General features: G+C 38.6%; 1 protein-coding gene across 4 annotated transcripts in view; it reads left to right on the forward strand.

The window, feature by feature from the left end:
* LOC116751403 (hepatitis A virus cellular receptor 2-like) overlaps positions 1–17,464 on the forward strand; it is a 69,299-nt gene that overhangs the window by 11,440 nt on the left and 40,395 nt on the right. For 2 of the 4 annotated variants that reach the window (XM_032627238.1, XM_032627239.1), the window contains exons 4-7: positions 1,852–1,892; positions 3,579–3,705; positions 7,699–7,735; positions 9,400–15,947. In XM_032627238.1, coding sequence (XP_032483129.1) covers positions 1,852–1,892; positions 3,579–3,705; positions 7,699–7,735; positions 9,400–9,559 — 365 coding nt within the window. In that variant the 3' untranslated portion in view covers positions 9,560–15,947. Of the gene's footprint in view, positions 1–1,851; positions 1,893–3,578; positions 3,706–7,698; positions 7,736–9,399; positions 15,948–17,464 lie in introns of those variants that run through there. The other 2 variants (XR_004349245.1, XM_032627237.1) reach the window with 2 other exon arrangements.

Genomic DNA, 17,464 nt, shown 5'->3' on the forward strand with positions numbered 1-17,464 from the left:
ACCATTTAGGCCAAGAAAAGTAACTATAGGGAAGCAGAAACTGGATTTACACTAGAAAATGTTGTGTGTGGTTAAGATACATGTTTACTTAGTAGTTCCACCAGTGTGGTTTTTAAATTCCTTTTGGGAAATAGGAGCTAAGGTAAGTGGAAGATAATCTCTTTCCTTTCCTTTTTTTTTTTTAAACTTTAGGCTGAGAATATGCTTTTATAATATTAAAATCAGAGTCTGTAAACCAGTTCTACATTAAAAGGTTTAGACTTCTAAGCTTCCAGAAAGTGACCTTGACATTTAGAAAGTTTCAGATCCTCTGACTCACACAGAAAAATACGTTGGCATGCTTAATCTTCCCAAAGCTGACAACTTATTGGTTTTTAGAATGCAGTGTTTACAAGGTCAGGGCCTGTGCGCATCTTGTTCACTGTTCTTTCCCTGTCCCCTGTGCCTGGCATAGAGTGGGGGTGTAGTACATGTTCATCGAATGGATAGGCAGATGACTAACTAAATGAATAAAAAGGAAAGAAGGTGAGCTGGCAGCTGGGCAGTGTGGAGGCTTCATCATCACAGTGCCGAGATGAGCCTTGCTGGAGGCAGCACAGTTAAGAGTGTGTGCTTAAAGCCACATGGACGTAAATTGGAAGGCCATTTCTGTTATTCACTAAGCTGTGTGAATTTGGGTAAGTCACTTAGCTTCCTAATTCTCAGCTTCTTCATCTCTGTAATGGGACTAATAGTCCCTACTTTAAGATAGTTGTTTTGAATGCTAAATGAGATACTTCCCTTGAAGAATTTAGTACAATGCCTGTTCATGGTAAATTATAGTTACAGTTATTATTATTTTCAATTTTTTAGGGAACAAAATACCCTGTCTTACTCTTAATGAGTAAATGTTAAATTTTTTTTAAAGAAAATTAACTTTTGTTACCTTTCAATTTCTAACCATGCCACATCTTCTTTATCCATTCATCTGTTGATGGACATTTGTACAATGGAATATTACTCAGTCATAAAAAAGGATGAAATAATGCCATTTGCAGCAACATGGATGGACTTTGAGATGATCATACTAAGTGAAGTAAGCCAGACAGAGAAAGGCAAATATCATATGATATCACTTATATGTGGAATCTAAAAAAAATGATACATACGAACTTATTTACAAAACAGAAATAGACCTACAGACATAGAAAACAAACGTATGGTTACCAAAGGGGAAGGAGAAGGGAGGGATAAATTAAGAGTTGGGGATTAACATATACACACTACTATATGTAAAACAGATAATTAACAAGGACCTACTGTATAGCACAGGAAACTATACTCAATATTTTGTAATAACCTATCAGGGAAAAGAATCTGAAAAAGAATATATATATATATTCTGAATCACTTTGCTGTACACCTGAAACTAACACAACATTGTAAATCAACTATACTTCAATTAAAAAAATGAACAAAATAAATATTAGAGAACAGTTATTTGATCTAAAAAAAGTCTAATTATAATGCCTGCCTCTGTGTGATCAGTGTTGTTGGAATTTTGAAGACCTCTTTAGGGCCCTGAGGACACAACAAACCACATATTCAAAATAGGTTTTCCTGGAAGAAGTCTCCAATTCATAGAACATAAGTAGTTGGGTACATCATCTGGACGAAAAAAATGTGGTCATCCTGAAGTTGATTTGTAAGTGTCCAGTAAGTTTTGTTTGTCTCTCAGTTAATTATTGTGAAGATAATGGAGTAGAATTAATTTCAAATAGGATTATAGGTAGCTTTTAAGATTTTAAAAAAACTCATATAAAAGAAAGCATTCTTAACTGTTCTACTGGCTATTTTTCTTCTTTGTGGCAGAGACACAGACACTGGAGACCCTCCATGATAAAAATCAAACAGTGAGTAACTGTGTGTGTGAGCTGACCTTATGCTTAACTCAGAGGAAAAAAAGTATGGCTTTAGACTTCCTTCCTGCCCACTCATTCCTTGGGGGAAAATGCCTTAATCTCCCTTGGCTTCAGGTTCCTTGGCTGTAACATGTTGCTGATAACTGTTGTAACTGCAAGTCCTGTTGTAAGGATGGAGTGGGGTGATGCATGTAAAGTGCCTGTCACATAGTAGGTGCTGGAAAACCAAAAGGAAGAAGCATTAGCATTTTGTCCTTATTCTCAAATTTTACAGTTGTATATCACTGTGGAGGGTTCGGACACCCTCCATCACCCCAGAGTATGTTTCTCCTTGCTTCCATTGCAACCCTAATGACAAAGATTGTTTGTTTAAATTTATTTATTTATGATAAGACACCAGGCAAGAATATTCTAACCCAAGAACTTAGGTATCTAACTAAAAATAAAGCAGTATTTTAATCGACCACCGTTTTAGTGTCTCCCACCTTCTCAGAGTAAAAGGGAAAACCACTAAAACAGAGGTCTCCAATCCCCGGGCCGTGGACTGGTACTGGTCTGCGGCCTGTTAGGAACTGGGCTGCACAGCAGGAGGTGAGCAGCGGGCGAGCAAGCGAAGCTTCATCTGCCGCTCCCCATCGCTCCCCATCGCTCGTGTTACCGCCTGAAGCATCCCCCCTCCATCCCCCCCAACCCCCGTCTGTGGAACAATTGTCTTCCTTGAAACGCCAAAAAGGTTGGGGACCACTGCATTAGAGAACAACCTGATAGCAGTGACTGGAAAATTCTTTGAGGACGTATCCAGGGGTCTGCATTCATTTAACTCAATCTCTGACTCAGTGTCAAGCATTTTTTGTTTGTCCTGTCTTCTTTGCAATCCAGGTCTGCCTTTTCAGTACCTCTGTGTGCCCACAGTGCTTACTGCAAGTGACCTTGCACGGTGCACTCCTGCAGTAAATGTCTGTTGAATAAATGGAAGACTTAATTCCTTGACGTTGTTTTAAAAGTGTTTACCATTACTCTTTTTAAAGGAGGAACATGAAGTGAAATTTTAGAAGCAGTATGTTCGCTGTGACTGAGTTAACAAAATATCTAATTAATTAGAGCAATAGCAATAATAGCTACCACTGATTGAGATTTATCCTGTACCAGGCTCTGTGCCAAGCATTTTCTGGTTTTCGTCACTTAATTTTCCTGATAACTCTACACAGCTCTTCCTGATGACACAGCTCTTTGGTGACAGAACTGGGATTTGAACCCAAGACAGTCTGGCTGCAAATTCCTAGCTTTTAAATCACTGTCTTTCTGTGAAAGTTGGGGTTTCATGGCAAGACACCAAATTTAGACCACTCTGAAACTCCCTGGGAACACCAGGGAATCATCAATGAACAGGGCCCCACTTTTTATGTGAGGAAAGGGGAGTCCATTTACTAAGGCTGCTTCTCCACCCACAGCACAGACAGGCACCTCTTATTCCCTTGCTAACACCAAAGATTCAGCTAATCCCTTTCTTTGGGTGGTTTGAGGCTTGTCTAGAAGGGGACAGATCATGAGTCATTTCAAGGTCCCTGCATTCCTGAGATACTGTGAAAGGGATGGTCCCATGCATAAGTCATGAGACTGGCTGGGCAGACAATGGATTTCTGGTCATTTGCTGCAATTCTGTTTGTGTTTCCATAGGAAATATCCACACTGGCTAATGAGTTACAAGACATGGGCGCCACCACCAGAATAGGCCTCTACATCGGAGCAGGGGTTTCTGCTGGGCTGGCTCTCGTTCTTATCTCTGGTGCTTTAATTCTCAAATGTAAGTCATTTGATGGTGCTTCTCTCTCCATCTGATAAGGAACTGTTAATATAGGAACCAACACAAGCCTAAGATAGAACTATTAGTTTATATTTATACCTACAGGTGATTAGAATAAATACTCTTTAGTCCTTCCAAACCTCAACAATAATAATAGCTCATTTTTATTCAGTGCTTACCATGTAACAGGCATGTTTTATATTTATTATTGTCACCATCTCATATAAGGTAGATAGCACTGTTATTCCTATTCTCATAGCAGAGGAGAATAACGTTTAGAGACAGTAAGCTTTCAAGGTTTTCTCAAGGTTTCAGAATCAGTAAGTGGCAAAGCTGGAATTCAAATTCAAGCAGGTTGATTCTAGTACCTGTTTTTTTATCTTTTGTTAAGAAAATAAACCTTTTTAATTCATGAACATGTCCAGTTTTATTAGGAAGCACAACAACGACAATCACTTTCTTCTGTGCATTTTTCTATCTTATTTCTCAGGCATGGTTCTTTAAAGAGGGGTAGCAGGTTCCTTTAACACTGGGTCATGCCCAGAGTCGCAGCGTTTGTATTTTCCTCCATTGTGACACTCAGCACACATATTTTATTTCTAAGTTACTTATCTTTATTAAAAAAAATTAAGTATGATTTATCTGCAATAAACTGTATATTTAAAGTGTGTTCAACTTGATGAATTTCAATAGATGGTTTCACCCAGGAAACCATCACCGCAATCAATGCCCAAACACTTCCATCACCCCGAAAGCCTCACATACTTTTATAACTGTGATATATTCTCTTCTCTTTGGTGCAGAGACCAAGGCCTTATACCACTATTATTTTATCAGCCTTTCTTACTAATACATAAACATCAACTATGTGTAGGGTTACAAACCATTCCAAATTTTCCCAGGATTGAAGGAGGTTCCTAATGTGTGGGTTTTCAGTGCTAAAACTGGAACAGTCCAGGGAAAACTGGGATGAGTTGCTCATCCTGTGTGGCTTGAAGCTGCCAAGTGCTTTATGTGCATTAAATCCTCATAACTACCCTGTTGAGAAAGGTACTAATATTATTCTCATGTACCAGTTGGAGAACCAGTGTGCTAAAAGGTTAAGTAACTTGCCCAAAGCTACACAGTTAATTGATAGAGGATTTGAAACTGGGGCTGTCTTGCTCACCATTTTGTTACTCTGCCATTAATGGTAAATGGATTGCTGAGAGCAAGAAGCTACTCACCCCCACTTACCTGGGTTTATGGAGAGATAGCAGTGGAGTTTGGAAATTGACCACATGAATATGGAGTCTACAGGTTGATAAGGAGCAATGACCACACCCACTTTTTGAGTTTTGCCGAGGCCTGGACTGTTCTGGTTTGTGTAGAGGGTATGCAAGCAGGGTGATGAGGAGTGGGAGAAGTCATGTTTTGTGCACACATATGATTACTCCCAAAACATGACTACATGGAAGAATAGATGGGAAAGTTGTATTCAATCTGCAGTCTTTTCCCTAGAAGTTGCTGGAGAAAATCATACAACCAAGGTGATAGGTTTTTAAGTCATGACATCAAAGCCATAAATTGGTACTCAGTAATGCCCAGCAATCCTGTATGTTTCTAGTGCACTGTCTGAGATGAGCATCACATACTTCATTGATGCTCAAATCTCCCTCACCTCTCACTGCACTGATGAAGTATTAAAAGCCTGTTTCAACCACTTTGCCTCAGCCAAGACTTCATTCTTCCTTTGATCACTTTCTCCAGAATCATCTCTCTCTCCATTCCTGTTTATGCTATTTTTATTAGTATAAAAATATGGCCTAGTTCACACATTTCTCTCCAGTGACTCCCATTTCTCTGCTCTCCTTTACAGCCGTATTTCTCAGATGAGTTGTTCCTACCTCTCACCCCTCCACACTCTTTAACCACGCCCCCTCCCAATTTAGCTTCTACACCTGAAGTGCCATGGAAATAGTTTCAGTCAAGCTCACCAGTGACCTCCATTTTGCTAAATCCTGTAGATACCTCTGTCTCCACTGTAGTACGTCTTTCAGCAATAACTAAGTTGATTCTCACTCATTCTAAAAAGTCTTCCTTCTCTTGGCTTCTGAAACACCAGTGTCTTCACTAGCCACACCTTTCAGTCATTTTTGTTATTTTCTCTTCTTCAGCATGATCTTTAGATGTTGTGATTCCCCAGGGCTGGCCCTTTTCCTCTCTCCATGCCCTCTGGCTGATGATGACCTATATTCCCATAGACTTAAATGTCATCCTTAATTTCTCTCTCCAGCACTCAAAGGTGTTGATACTGATTGGCCAGCTGTCCAGTTGTTATCTCCACTTAGATGTGTCCCACATTGTGTCAAGAAAGGAGCTCTAGAGTCTATATTCCACCTTTTTAGAACCCAACCTCCCCCTCCCTGATCTTCTTCATCATAGTGTTTCATTATCATACATCTGGTTGCTTAAGCCAGAGAGCCAGAAGCCATCCTTGAATCCCCTCTTTCATCACTCCTAGTACACAATCCAACTTCACTTTCCTGCACTTTCTCCAAATATCTAAAATCCTTTCGTAATTCTGCATCTCTGTTTCACCACCTTACTCTGAGGCAGTTCTCTATTTACCTCCTCATTTTTTCATACCTCCTTTTAATTCATTCTCCACACAGCAGCCAAACCCAGTCAGATCATATTTCTGGCCTTCAGTTATTTCCTATGTCTTAGAATAAAATCCAAACTCCTGATTATGACTTACAAGGTCCTATAGTATCTAGCCCAGCCTCCCTCTCAGACCTTACCGTGTGCCACTCTCTTATTCCAGCCATGCTTTCAGTTTCAGCCACTCACTACTATCTTTTCCAGGGCTTTACTCGATCCAGAATGCTCACCCCGGCTTTTCATTTGGCTGACTCATTCTCTTCTTTCAGAACTGAGCTTAAAGATCATTTCTTCTGAGAATTCTTTCCTGATTAACTTCTTGATTATCTATTCCAGTGCGTTGTTGTTTTCTTTTTAAATTGAAATACAGTTGATTTACAATATTGTGTTAGTTTCAGGTATACAGCAAAGTGATTTCAGTTATATATATATAAAATATATATATATATTTTTTCAGATTCTTTTCCATTATAGTTTATTATAAGCTATTGAGGGCTTCCCTGGTGGCGCAGTGGTTGACGGTCCACCTGCTGATGCAGGGGACACGGGTTCGTGCCCTGGTCCGGGAAGATCCCATATGCCGCGGAGCAGCTGGGCCCGTGAGCCATGGCCACTGAGCCTGCACGTCCGGAGCCTGTGCTCCGCAACAGGAGAGGCCACAGCAGTGAGAGGCCCGCGTACCCCAAAAAAAAAAAAATTGAGTATAGCTCCCTTGCTATACAGTAAATCCTTGTTGTTTATCTATTTTATTTATAGTGGTGTGTATCTGTTATTCCCAAACCCCTAATTTATCCCTACCCCCCCTTCCCTTTGGTAACCATAAGTTTGTTTTCTGTGTCTGTTCCTGTTTTATAAATAAATCCATTTGTATTATTTTTTAGATGTCACATGTGTGACATCATATAATATTTGTCTTTGATTTACTTCACTCAGTATGATAATCTCTAGGCCCATCCATTTTGCTGCAATACTTTTCTTTCTATTACATCACAATTTGAAATTATTTTATTTTTCCCACTTACTTTTTTTTTCTTAAATGCCTCTCTCACTAGAAGACAAGTTTCATGATGTCAGGGCTTATAGTTCACCTTTGTGTCCCTGGTGCTTAGCGTACTACCAGACACGTAGTGGGCGCTCCCTACATTTGTTAAATATGAAAAATGCACCTTCATTACTTTCAGCATAGTTTATGTAATAAATCAAGACGCATATCAGTGGTTTGATTTAATTCAATCTAATAGGTAGACCAGACTTCCCTAAACAATCTTTGCCTCCAGTTAGCTCATTTTATTTATCTCATTTACTTTATGAAAGCATTTTAAATTGACTTTTCTTCGCCTTTTTACCTAGGGTATTCTGATAGCAAAGAGAAGATACAAAATTTAAGGTAAGAATAATGCGTGCAGTAGTGGAAGGTGGGAATCTTGGATATTCCTACTCTAATTTGGGCTTTGATCTTTGCTCTTAGAAGTCCTGCCCTGAGACTTTGGGATCTAAAGTTTTACTACTTCCTTTTTGCTTTAGGCCTAGATTTATGAAATGCAAATTTAACATGCTGCTCGGTTTTATTCTTGATCCCTAATCCCTCTAGCTTCTTTAGTCCTAAAGTTAAGGTAGAGAATTTGTCTCCCATTGATAGGAAATGCTTATATATTTCTGATTAAAGGGCTTTTTCAGTGAACTGACCCTTCAGCTGATTGAGTACTTACTACATCCGGGTTCTGGGTGGCCACTGGTTTATAGACATGAACAAGAAACTCAGAATCTACTCTCAGGGCTTTTACAACCCAGCCCAGCTCTTCTTAACTCTGATTGCCTATTAGAATCATCCAGGGCACTTAAGCATACTATTGTCAACCCCAGAGCAAATAAATCAGAATCTTTGGGGATGAGGCCTAACCATAGGTATTGTTCTAAAAACTTTCAAGAAAAAAGTGATTCTGTCCACTGCATATTCTCTAAACCACTAATAATTTTAGACTAAATCTAGATCGTATAGTTATGAAGACAAAATAGTCTGCAGTAAAAAAGTCAAATAAGATCAAATAAAATATTTAATTATCAATGGCTTTATATTTTCTGTGTCAGTATTCTTTATTAGAACTGAAACTTGAAATGTGGTAATATCAATAGGTAATATTTACATGCAATAATTCATTCTTTATGAAATTATTTGGTTAATGTTCATCTCCACCTATAAATGTAAACTCCATAGAAAATTAGGAACTTGTCTGCCACATTAACAACTGTATCTCCTAGCACACACCTAATTCTTAGTATGCATTTGATATTTGAGGGTTGAATGAATAAACGTTCCTTACAGCAGCCCTGTGAGATAGAGTACTTATTCCCATTTTATAGAGGAGGACCCTGAGACACTAAAGTTTACTAATATACAGCCTCTAGGGGATTTTTGTGTTTTGTTCACTGTTGCATCTCTTGATGCGTAGAACAGTATAAACACGTTAAATAGTTCTTGAATGAATAAATGAAAAAAGCAAATCCAACTTACCCAAGATCACATGGGTGGAAAGCAACAGAGGCAGAATTCGAACTCAAGTCTCATTGGATCCATAACACATTCATTTCTTTTACTTTTTGAAATTGTTCAAGCTGACATAATAATTGAAATAATAGTGCAAGGAACAGTAGAACCCTTCACCTAAGCGTGTCGTTTAATATTTTGTCACATTTGCTTTATCAGTTTCTCTATTTACATACATATTTTTTTTTCTGAACCACTTGTAAAGGTGTTTCAGACATCTTGACATTTCACCTAAACACTTCAGTCTGCACTTCCTCAGAATAAGGACATTCTCTTAGATAACACAATGACATTTTTATACCTAAGAAAATTCAGATTAATTTGAATTTGTGCAGTTATTCCCCAGACTATTTTCATTACTATTTTATGTTTCCCCTGCCTAGTCAGGACCTGATCAAGGATCATATACTGCCTTGGTGGCTATCTCTTCAGCAAAGCCCATTCTTTTAACTCTATTCCATGTTGCCTGGGATGCTTAACTCAACTGCATCACTTTATTTCCACAGCCTCATCACTTTGGCCAACCTCCCTCCCTCGGGGTTAGCAAATACAGCAGGAGAGAGGACACATCCAGAGGAAAACATCTATATCATTGAGGAGAATGTATATGAAATGGAGGATCCATACAAGTATTACTGCTCCATCAGCAGTGGGCAGCAGTCCTGACAACCCCTGGGCTGTTGTCTTTCAACGCCACCAGATTCACCACTTCCTTTTGGGGTTTGGTGTTATCTTCTTTGAAAACTATGAGATGGCTCACCTGACTGGTTTTAGAGGTTCTGTCCTCGGCCACCGAGCAGAGTTTTTCCATGTTCTAAAGATAAGTAGCTCACCCGAGGACTGAACTGGGACCAGCATTGTACTTAGACAGGCACAACATTTCCTCTGTGTTCCCGCCACCCAACTCGGAGGCTGCTAATCAGGGCATTAGAGCTCAAATGGGCTTTTATAGAGAGTAGGAATTCTTAATATGGGGTCTCTGGAATTCCAGATATTCAGTTATATGGTGTGTCCGTGAAGCTTCTGAAAATACAGGGGAAATTATGTGCTGAGATACGTGCGTGTCTTTTTCGGTACAGGAAGTCTAAAGGGGCCGCCGATTCTCAAAGAGCTCTGTGAACCGTGGCAGGTTTGGAAACTATTGGAGTAGGAGTAGATGGTCTTGAAGGTTCCCTTTGAGTCTCAAGGTTGATGCTTCTTTGAATGTTGACTCTGTGACAGTAAGTGCCAGTGCACAGCTCTCCTTGGCTTAAGTTAAGAAGACTGCCCAGCAAGGCCTGTGGTGTGGCAGGTGCTCCTGGAGAAAGAGGAAGTATGCTTAGTGTGTGTTGACAGGTTTTGCTTGGGGGTGCACTCAGAGGGAAAGATCTCTGACCAACTTCTCCATTCATGGAGAGAACTTGAGCTGTGTTTCTCACAAAAGAAGAAGTAGTGACTGGGACACAAATTCTGTTTCCTGGTGGAAAGTAGGTAAAGGGCTCCAGCCATATGTATTTGTCCCTGTCAGATCCCCTGATGGAAAGACAATGGCCCTTAAGCTTCAGTTCCAAGATGGTAGAGAGTAGGTCTATCTTGCCTATTTGCTTCCTCCCCAGTCTTGGCACAGCTCTGACACATAATACGGATAGAAACTTACTAAATATCTTGGGAGTGAAAAAATTAAAGAAGCAGAAAGGTAGATTTCTGGGAAGACTTTTCCATTGGAGAGCTCAGACAGAGCTTCACTTGTTGGGGAACTCGAAAATACTCCTAAGTTCCCTTTTCTGCTCTTGTCCAGCATCTGCTCTTCTCAGCATCCTTTCCCTCTCAGGCCCTTGGAAGTGTGTTATTGTCTTTTTTCCCCCTTTCTGCTGAATGAATCAACAATAGGGACCTGTCGCTGCCTGAAAACTGCCTTCCCCAGGTGATGACTGAGCTGCTACTGCGTTGCATGCAGGAGATGTTGGTCACCAAGGATGCAGGCAGCCTGTCTGTTGCAGTGTTTGGGCTGCATCTGGGCAGTATTGGGAAGCACTGGCTTTCTACAGGGAGAACAGTTTGCAAAGTTCCAGGCAGTAGCTTTTAAACAAGCTGAAAAATTAAGTGTTTTAAATTTATGAAATTCTAGAGGGAAGGGACCACAGAAAACATATGAACCAGATTAATGATTCCCCCACAAAAGGGATTCTTATTCTGCAAAAATCTTTACACAAGAATATATATAAAAGGGCGATCATTGCAATGGTGTTTGCGAGAGATGTTTTCCATCAGTTGGGGAATGATTGGTTATTGTGGTATGTCAGCACACTGGCACAAGTAAAAAAAATTAGGTGGTTTCATCATTGAGCTGTTTTGCTAATTCAACAAATATTAAGTGCTTACTCTGTGCCAGGTTCTCTGGTGCTGGGATCATAGAGAGAGACCAAATAGACACATCCCTGACCCCACAGAACTTCTGATTGATCTGACAGGAAGGATGATTTCATTCAGTCAGTCATTCTTTCAGTGAACATTTTTTGTCGACTGCTTTGTGCCAGACACTGTTTTAGTTCCTAGAAATATAGCAGTTAAGGAAACAGACAAGATCCCGACTCTCACAGACCTTGTGTTACTTGTCAAAGGAGAAATCTATATTGCTAAGTCAAAAGAAAAAAGAGTTCTAGAATAGTATATATAGTTAATGCTAATTTTTTTTGCCTTTAAATAATCCAGAAGAATATTCCCAAATTAATATGGTTATTCCACAAGGGCAAATAGTCAAAAGATAGTTTCACTTTTTACTTTTATGTGCTTCTATAATTTGAATTATTTTATCCATTTTTTGTAATAAAAAATAGATTTAAATACTGTAGCAATGTTTTCCTGTCCACCCTCCTCCTCATAGAAAGAAATTAAGACTTGGATAAGTTAAGTTCAAGGTCAAGGTGGGCAGTAGAGTGCGCCAGCACTCTAGACGTGTCTACAGTGTTCCAGCAGAGATTGGAACCCTGGTTTTCAGGGTGGGATCCACTCTACATCAATTATTTGTAATACAGAAGATGGCAGAAAGGGTAACAAACTATCAAGCTACCCCAGAGGGTCTGGGCGATGGCAAGTGGTCACTTAATTAAAAACAATGTAAAAAGATTGAATGTGTGGTTTGCTCTTAGAAGTGTTTAGGATTTTTCTCCCAGAGCTCTGCCATAGAGACCCACAGTACAAGAAGAGGCTCCTTGATCTCTTCAAACTGAAAAATTAAGGTCTTACCGTGTTTTAACTGCCTATCACTTCTAGTGTTAGAATTCCCCAGGCAGAAATTCCAAGTGGTTTAACCTGTCATTAATTTATTTGGGGCCATCCCTTCATGCCTAGTCCCATATAAATTTAATTCTCATTTAAGCTTGAATTAAAAAAAAACTGAATACAAATTAATTTTCTGTCCAGATTTCTACTGAGAAAGTCTTTCTAGAGGTAAGTAGAGATGCCCTTCGTGCTGTAATTTTTAAGATTTTTGTCATCCTTTTCTGGGGCTCAGTTGGGAAGTGGGAAAAAGGAGAGGCGCAGCTGGAACACTTGGTTGGAGGGTTCTCAAGCTTCAGGAGGGCTCAGATTTTGGCCTATTTTCAGTGGAAAACCTATGCAGTGGAGCAATACGAGTTTCAGGATTCTAGATCCTCTATCTTTTTTTTCAGTTGTATTGACTAATTATAAAGGTCATTCCAAGTCACTCTTTTATTAGTAGTAGTTTTCTTTTGTAAATTCTTAGTCAAACTCCTTCTGCTTATGGTGTGACTCTTTTTCCAGAGAAAGCAGTGATGTTTAAAGAAAAAAAAAGTTATTTCAGCTATTCAGGTGTGGTGGTGGCACTGGGACATCTGTTTAAATACCCACATTATTTTAATATAATTGTTTTGTGGATGGGTCACCTTTGGAAAATATTTTATTATAGCTTTATAGTCTATACTTAACAACCTGCTTCATGATAAGTTGACATGTCCTTTGTAATTTCTACATTTTGAAATTGTACTTTTTCATGCATTTTACACCTAGTTTGTGTAAAATAGAAATATTTCACACTCCAATGCAGTGTTATCTTCTTTTGGTCAGTTCTGAAATATCCTTATATCCATATATCTGTATTGAATCTGTTTTAAATTTTATTACCCAGTTTTACTTGCCATTCCTGTTCGCTTGCATGCAGAATTTAGTTTTTATTCTGGAAACCCTTAAGTAAAAAGTAACAACTGTAAAAATATAGGTGAAGGTTGCCATACTAATAATGTAGATTTTTTATTCATTTCTTTATCCCAAAGTTCACCACAAGATCTTAGCAAAAATCTCTTGACCTTAATCTGAGGGCTGAAGCAAGGAGCCAATGGTGAGGGGCTTTGAAAGCTGCCAGCTGCCCAGGTCTCAGTGAAGTCCTCAGAGAGGTGATGCCTTTCCTGTTCTCTCCAGCAAGCCTCCTACTCCAACAAAAATTCCTGGTAGCTAAGCAGCAACCAGACAGCTTCTAACCACCAGGGAAGAAAGGAGTTTTTGAATAGATGGAATTTCAGGTGAGAACTAAGGAATATGACATTTAGTTATCCTAGCTGCCTTATTTCAAGTAAATGTGTTTACAAGGAACTCTGGGTGGGCAAGCTGACTTGGAGCCAATTGCTTTACAGTACGTTGAGACTCTGAGTAAGAATCTCTAAGCAGAAAATACATCTTGTTAGAGTGCTTGTTTCCCATTTTTTTTTTAGGTTTTTATTTTGAAACAATTTGAGATTTGCCGAAAAATTGCAATGATAGTACAAAGAGTTCCTGTATTCAGCAGTTTTTTCAGTTAACAGCTTATATAACCATGGTACCATTTGTCAAAACTAAGATCTTAACATTGGCACGTGACTATTAACTAAACTACAAATTTTGCTTGGATTCCTACTACTGGCTTTTAAATTTTTAAATTAAGTGCTTTTTGAAAAATAGAGTTTAAATTCAAGGTGAAAGTCCCTATTCTGTGTCCTCTCTATCAAAATTTCTCCCCAGTCCTACTCCCCAGGAACAGTCCTTCTAGGCCAGTACTGTCCAGTAGAAATACAGTGTTGTTGTTGTTTTTCATTTTAAGTCTTCACAATCCAGTGAGTGTTTTCCATTTAGAGCACATCTCCATTCTGACTAGTCACATTTTAAGTGCTCAACAGCCACATGTCGCTATTGGCTCTAGAATTAGCAAAGTTCTGGGCCGTTCTCTATTTTTTCTCTCATATACAGACACACACACACACACACACACACACACACACACGCACACGGTAATTTCTTCCACTGCTTATAGAAGACCATCGCTCCATGTCAGAATGGGACAACAGCCTTTACTTAGATAGCTATGTAGTATTAAGTAGAACAAATGTGCGTAACCTATTAAATCACTTTTGCATGCATAGATGTTTAGTTGGGTTTTTTCCGCCCCCCATTTCAAATAAGGCTGCAAGGAACATCCTTTATTCAAAAACCTATGTGCATTTGTGTACTTCCAATGTATATGATTCTGGATATGGAAATGCTGTGTCAAAAGATGTGATTGTATTTGAAGTATCATGACAATAGAAGAGTAGTATATATATATATATATTTTTAACATCTTTATTGGAGTATAATTGCTTTACAATGGTGTGTTAGTTTCTGCTTTATAACAAAGTGAATCAGTTATACATAAACATATGTTCCCATATCTCTTCCTTCTTGTGTCTCCCTCAGAACAGTAGTATATTTTTGAACAAATATACCAGTCAGTGTATTACTAAATGCATATTATCTTTCTCAAGGCAGTCATTTTAGAAAGCAATTTATTTCAACAGTGTTCCTTTCACTCAAAGTAATTTGGTTTTGGTTTTTGAAATTTGACTTAAGAATCAGTTTAAGCTAAAATAACTAGGCCAAGTGACTCTCGTAGGCCTTATTCCTTTGTAGTCACATTTAATATTTATTCACTCATTTATTTCCTCCCTCCCTACTCCCCTCCCTCCATTCCATCCATCCAGTTCCACTTTTGCTTTCCTAACAGTTTGTTCTCCTCACACAGCAGCCTAAGTATTTTCTTTTTCTTTTTTAAAACTCATCAACCAGGTTCAAATACTCTGTTATTTAAAACCTTTCAACAGCTCCACCAGGGCCTGAACTTTCTTCTGATCTCACCAACCCCTCCTTTTTTTGTTGTTTCATCAACACTGGTTTCCTTTCTGCTTCTAGAACAGACCAAGTTCTTTCTGGTTCCAGCACCTTTTTTAGTGAACTTGTGTCCCTCTGTTTAGAATGCTTCTTTCAGACTGTTTGCAGAGCTGCCTTTCTCATCTTTGAGAAATATCATCTTAAATATCATCTAAGAGCTTTCCCTGAACACCCTATCAAAAGTGCCAACCTGCCCATCTCTATTCTAGTTTATTCCCTACGTAGTTTGTTTGAATCTGAAATTCTAATTGTTTACATTTTTGTGATTTGTCTCCCCCAACCCTCAACTGGAAAGTAACTGTCACTTATCTTGTATCTTAAGGACCTAGTGCAACGCTTGACCTGTAGTGGGTGCCAAATAAATATTTGTAGATGGATTGAATGAATGAATGTATGCCTGCTGTACTACAGACTCAAGCCACAATACAGGCACCACAGATACTACAAAGATTTATTTTTCCTTCAAGGAAGTCAGAGTCCATCAGGACAGCATGATGGCCAAGCAAATGATTATAATAAAAGGCAATAAGCTTTGGCAGACCTGCATACTAGATTCTGAGTGATGCAGAAAAGCAGTTTTTGGTGATTTCTTTTTCTTTTTCCTGAAAATACTATCCTTGTCTTCACCACTTCTTTAATTTAGCTCTGTAAAATTCCAGCTGACTCTCATTGAATAAGGATAGCCTGGCACATAGCAGATGCTCAATAAATATTAATTGGGTGAATGAATTAAGTGATGCAGGTGACATGGATTCCAACAGCGGACCTCCAAAAAGCATATAGTGACCCAATGTATTTCCTACTTTGTAGAAAAACATGTGATTTGCAGTGTAAGCCCTTGTATATTTATTAAAACATTATTTTATAATCGTTCACCTTTCTGGAGGCTTGGTGATGTCTGAATGTTGCTTTAGGCAACTTAAATTGCTTTTTTTTTTGTCTATCTGGGATCAAGAAAAGGATGGTTGTAATTAGGCTGTGAAAAATATGTTACACAAATGTAAAAGACTTCCACTTTTGTAAGAACCTGCAGTTTGGGGACGTGTTTTTGTTTTCTTTAGTCAAAACCCTTTACGTGTATTATATAAGCAGTACATTGGTACATTCTTGTTGTAAAATGCTCAAATGATACATAAATATATAGCATTCAACTGAAAGTCCCCCTTGCCTCAGCATGTTTCCCTACCACAGAGGACACTGAATAGTCTGATGGGTATCCACATACATCTTTGCTGTGACTTTTCCATACAGGTACATATGCATATACATACACTGTCACTCTGTCACAGTGTTTTACAAAAATGGGTTCCCACGAGATAGAACTGTTTTTTTCACTTACTATTTCTTGGAAATAGTTCCACGTGAGTGTCCCAATAAAAATTTGACATTCTTTATCAACATAGATAGTTAACAAGCAGAGGGTTCTGTCAACATTGTGTTAAGTCCCGATGCTCACCACCAACAGGGTGCCTTGACAAAGGTTTTGACAGAGCTCAGCATACATTTTGAATAATTGCTACTAGCACAGGAGTTCAACTAGTGCCCAAGTCATGCAGTGGTCTTGGTTTGGGAGACTGCTGAGTCCTTTAGAAAATTCCCCTAACCCTGTCTGATAAAAGCCCAATGCTATTATGTTTTTCTGATCCACCCATCTTCCCTAAAATGGATGTAGAGGAAATGGCTCACAATCACGTGTTATTGCAGCAAGGCACACTGGCTAAAACTGAAAGTTTTCATCCCAAAACAAATCTATTGTCAATGTTTTTAAGTAGAAAGCATTGTTTTGGTTTTGGGAAGGAAGAAAAAGGACCCATCATCTCATAAGTTCTTGGGGAGATGTTCTGCTTTACACAAGGCACTGCCCTCTAGCTGTGTGAGCAGGAGCTCAGCTCACATTCCATTTTCTGGCATCCTTGTCACTCACAACTTCAAAACCCCAAGCATCAATGGACATGGTATTAATAGCTGATATACAGTTTATATCATGGTATATAAATTGTATTGGGGCACAGTGTAGCTCGACTCCATTCTTTTTTTTAAATTGAAGTATAGTTGATTTACAATGTTGTGTTAGTTTCAGGTGTACAGCAAACTGATTCTGTATATATATATATATATATATATATATATATATATATATATATATATATTGTATGTGTGTGTGTGTATATTTCAGATTATTTTCCATTATAGGTTATTACAAGATAATGAATATAGTTTCCTGTGCTGTACAGTAAATCCTTGTTTCTTATCTATTTTATATATAGTAGTGTGTATCTGTTAATCCGATACTCCTAATTTATCCCCTCACTTTCCCCTTTGGTAACCCTAAATTTGTTTTCTATGATGACTTCATTCTTACTGAAGGTGGTGACTTGTTTTCCTAAACTTTCAAGG

The sequence above is a fragment of the Phocoena sinus genome, chromosome 3, assembly GCF_008692025.1.
Source record: "Phocoena sinus isolate mPhoSin1 chromosome 3, mPhoSin1.pri, whole genome shotgun sequence".
Taxonomy (NCBI): Eukaryota; Metazoa; Chordata; class Mammalia; order Artiodactyla; family Phocoenidae; genus Phocoena; species Phocoena sinus.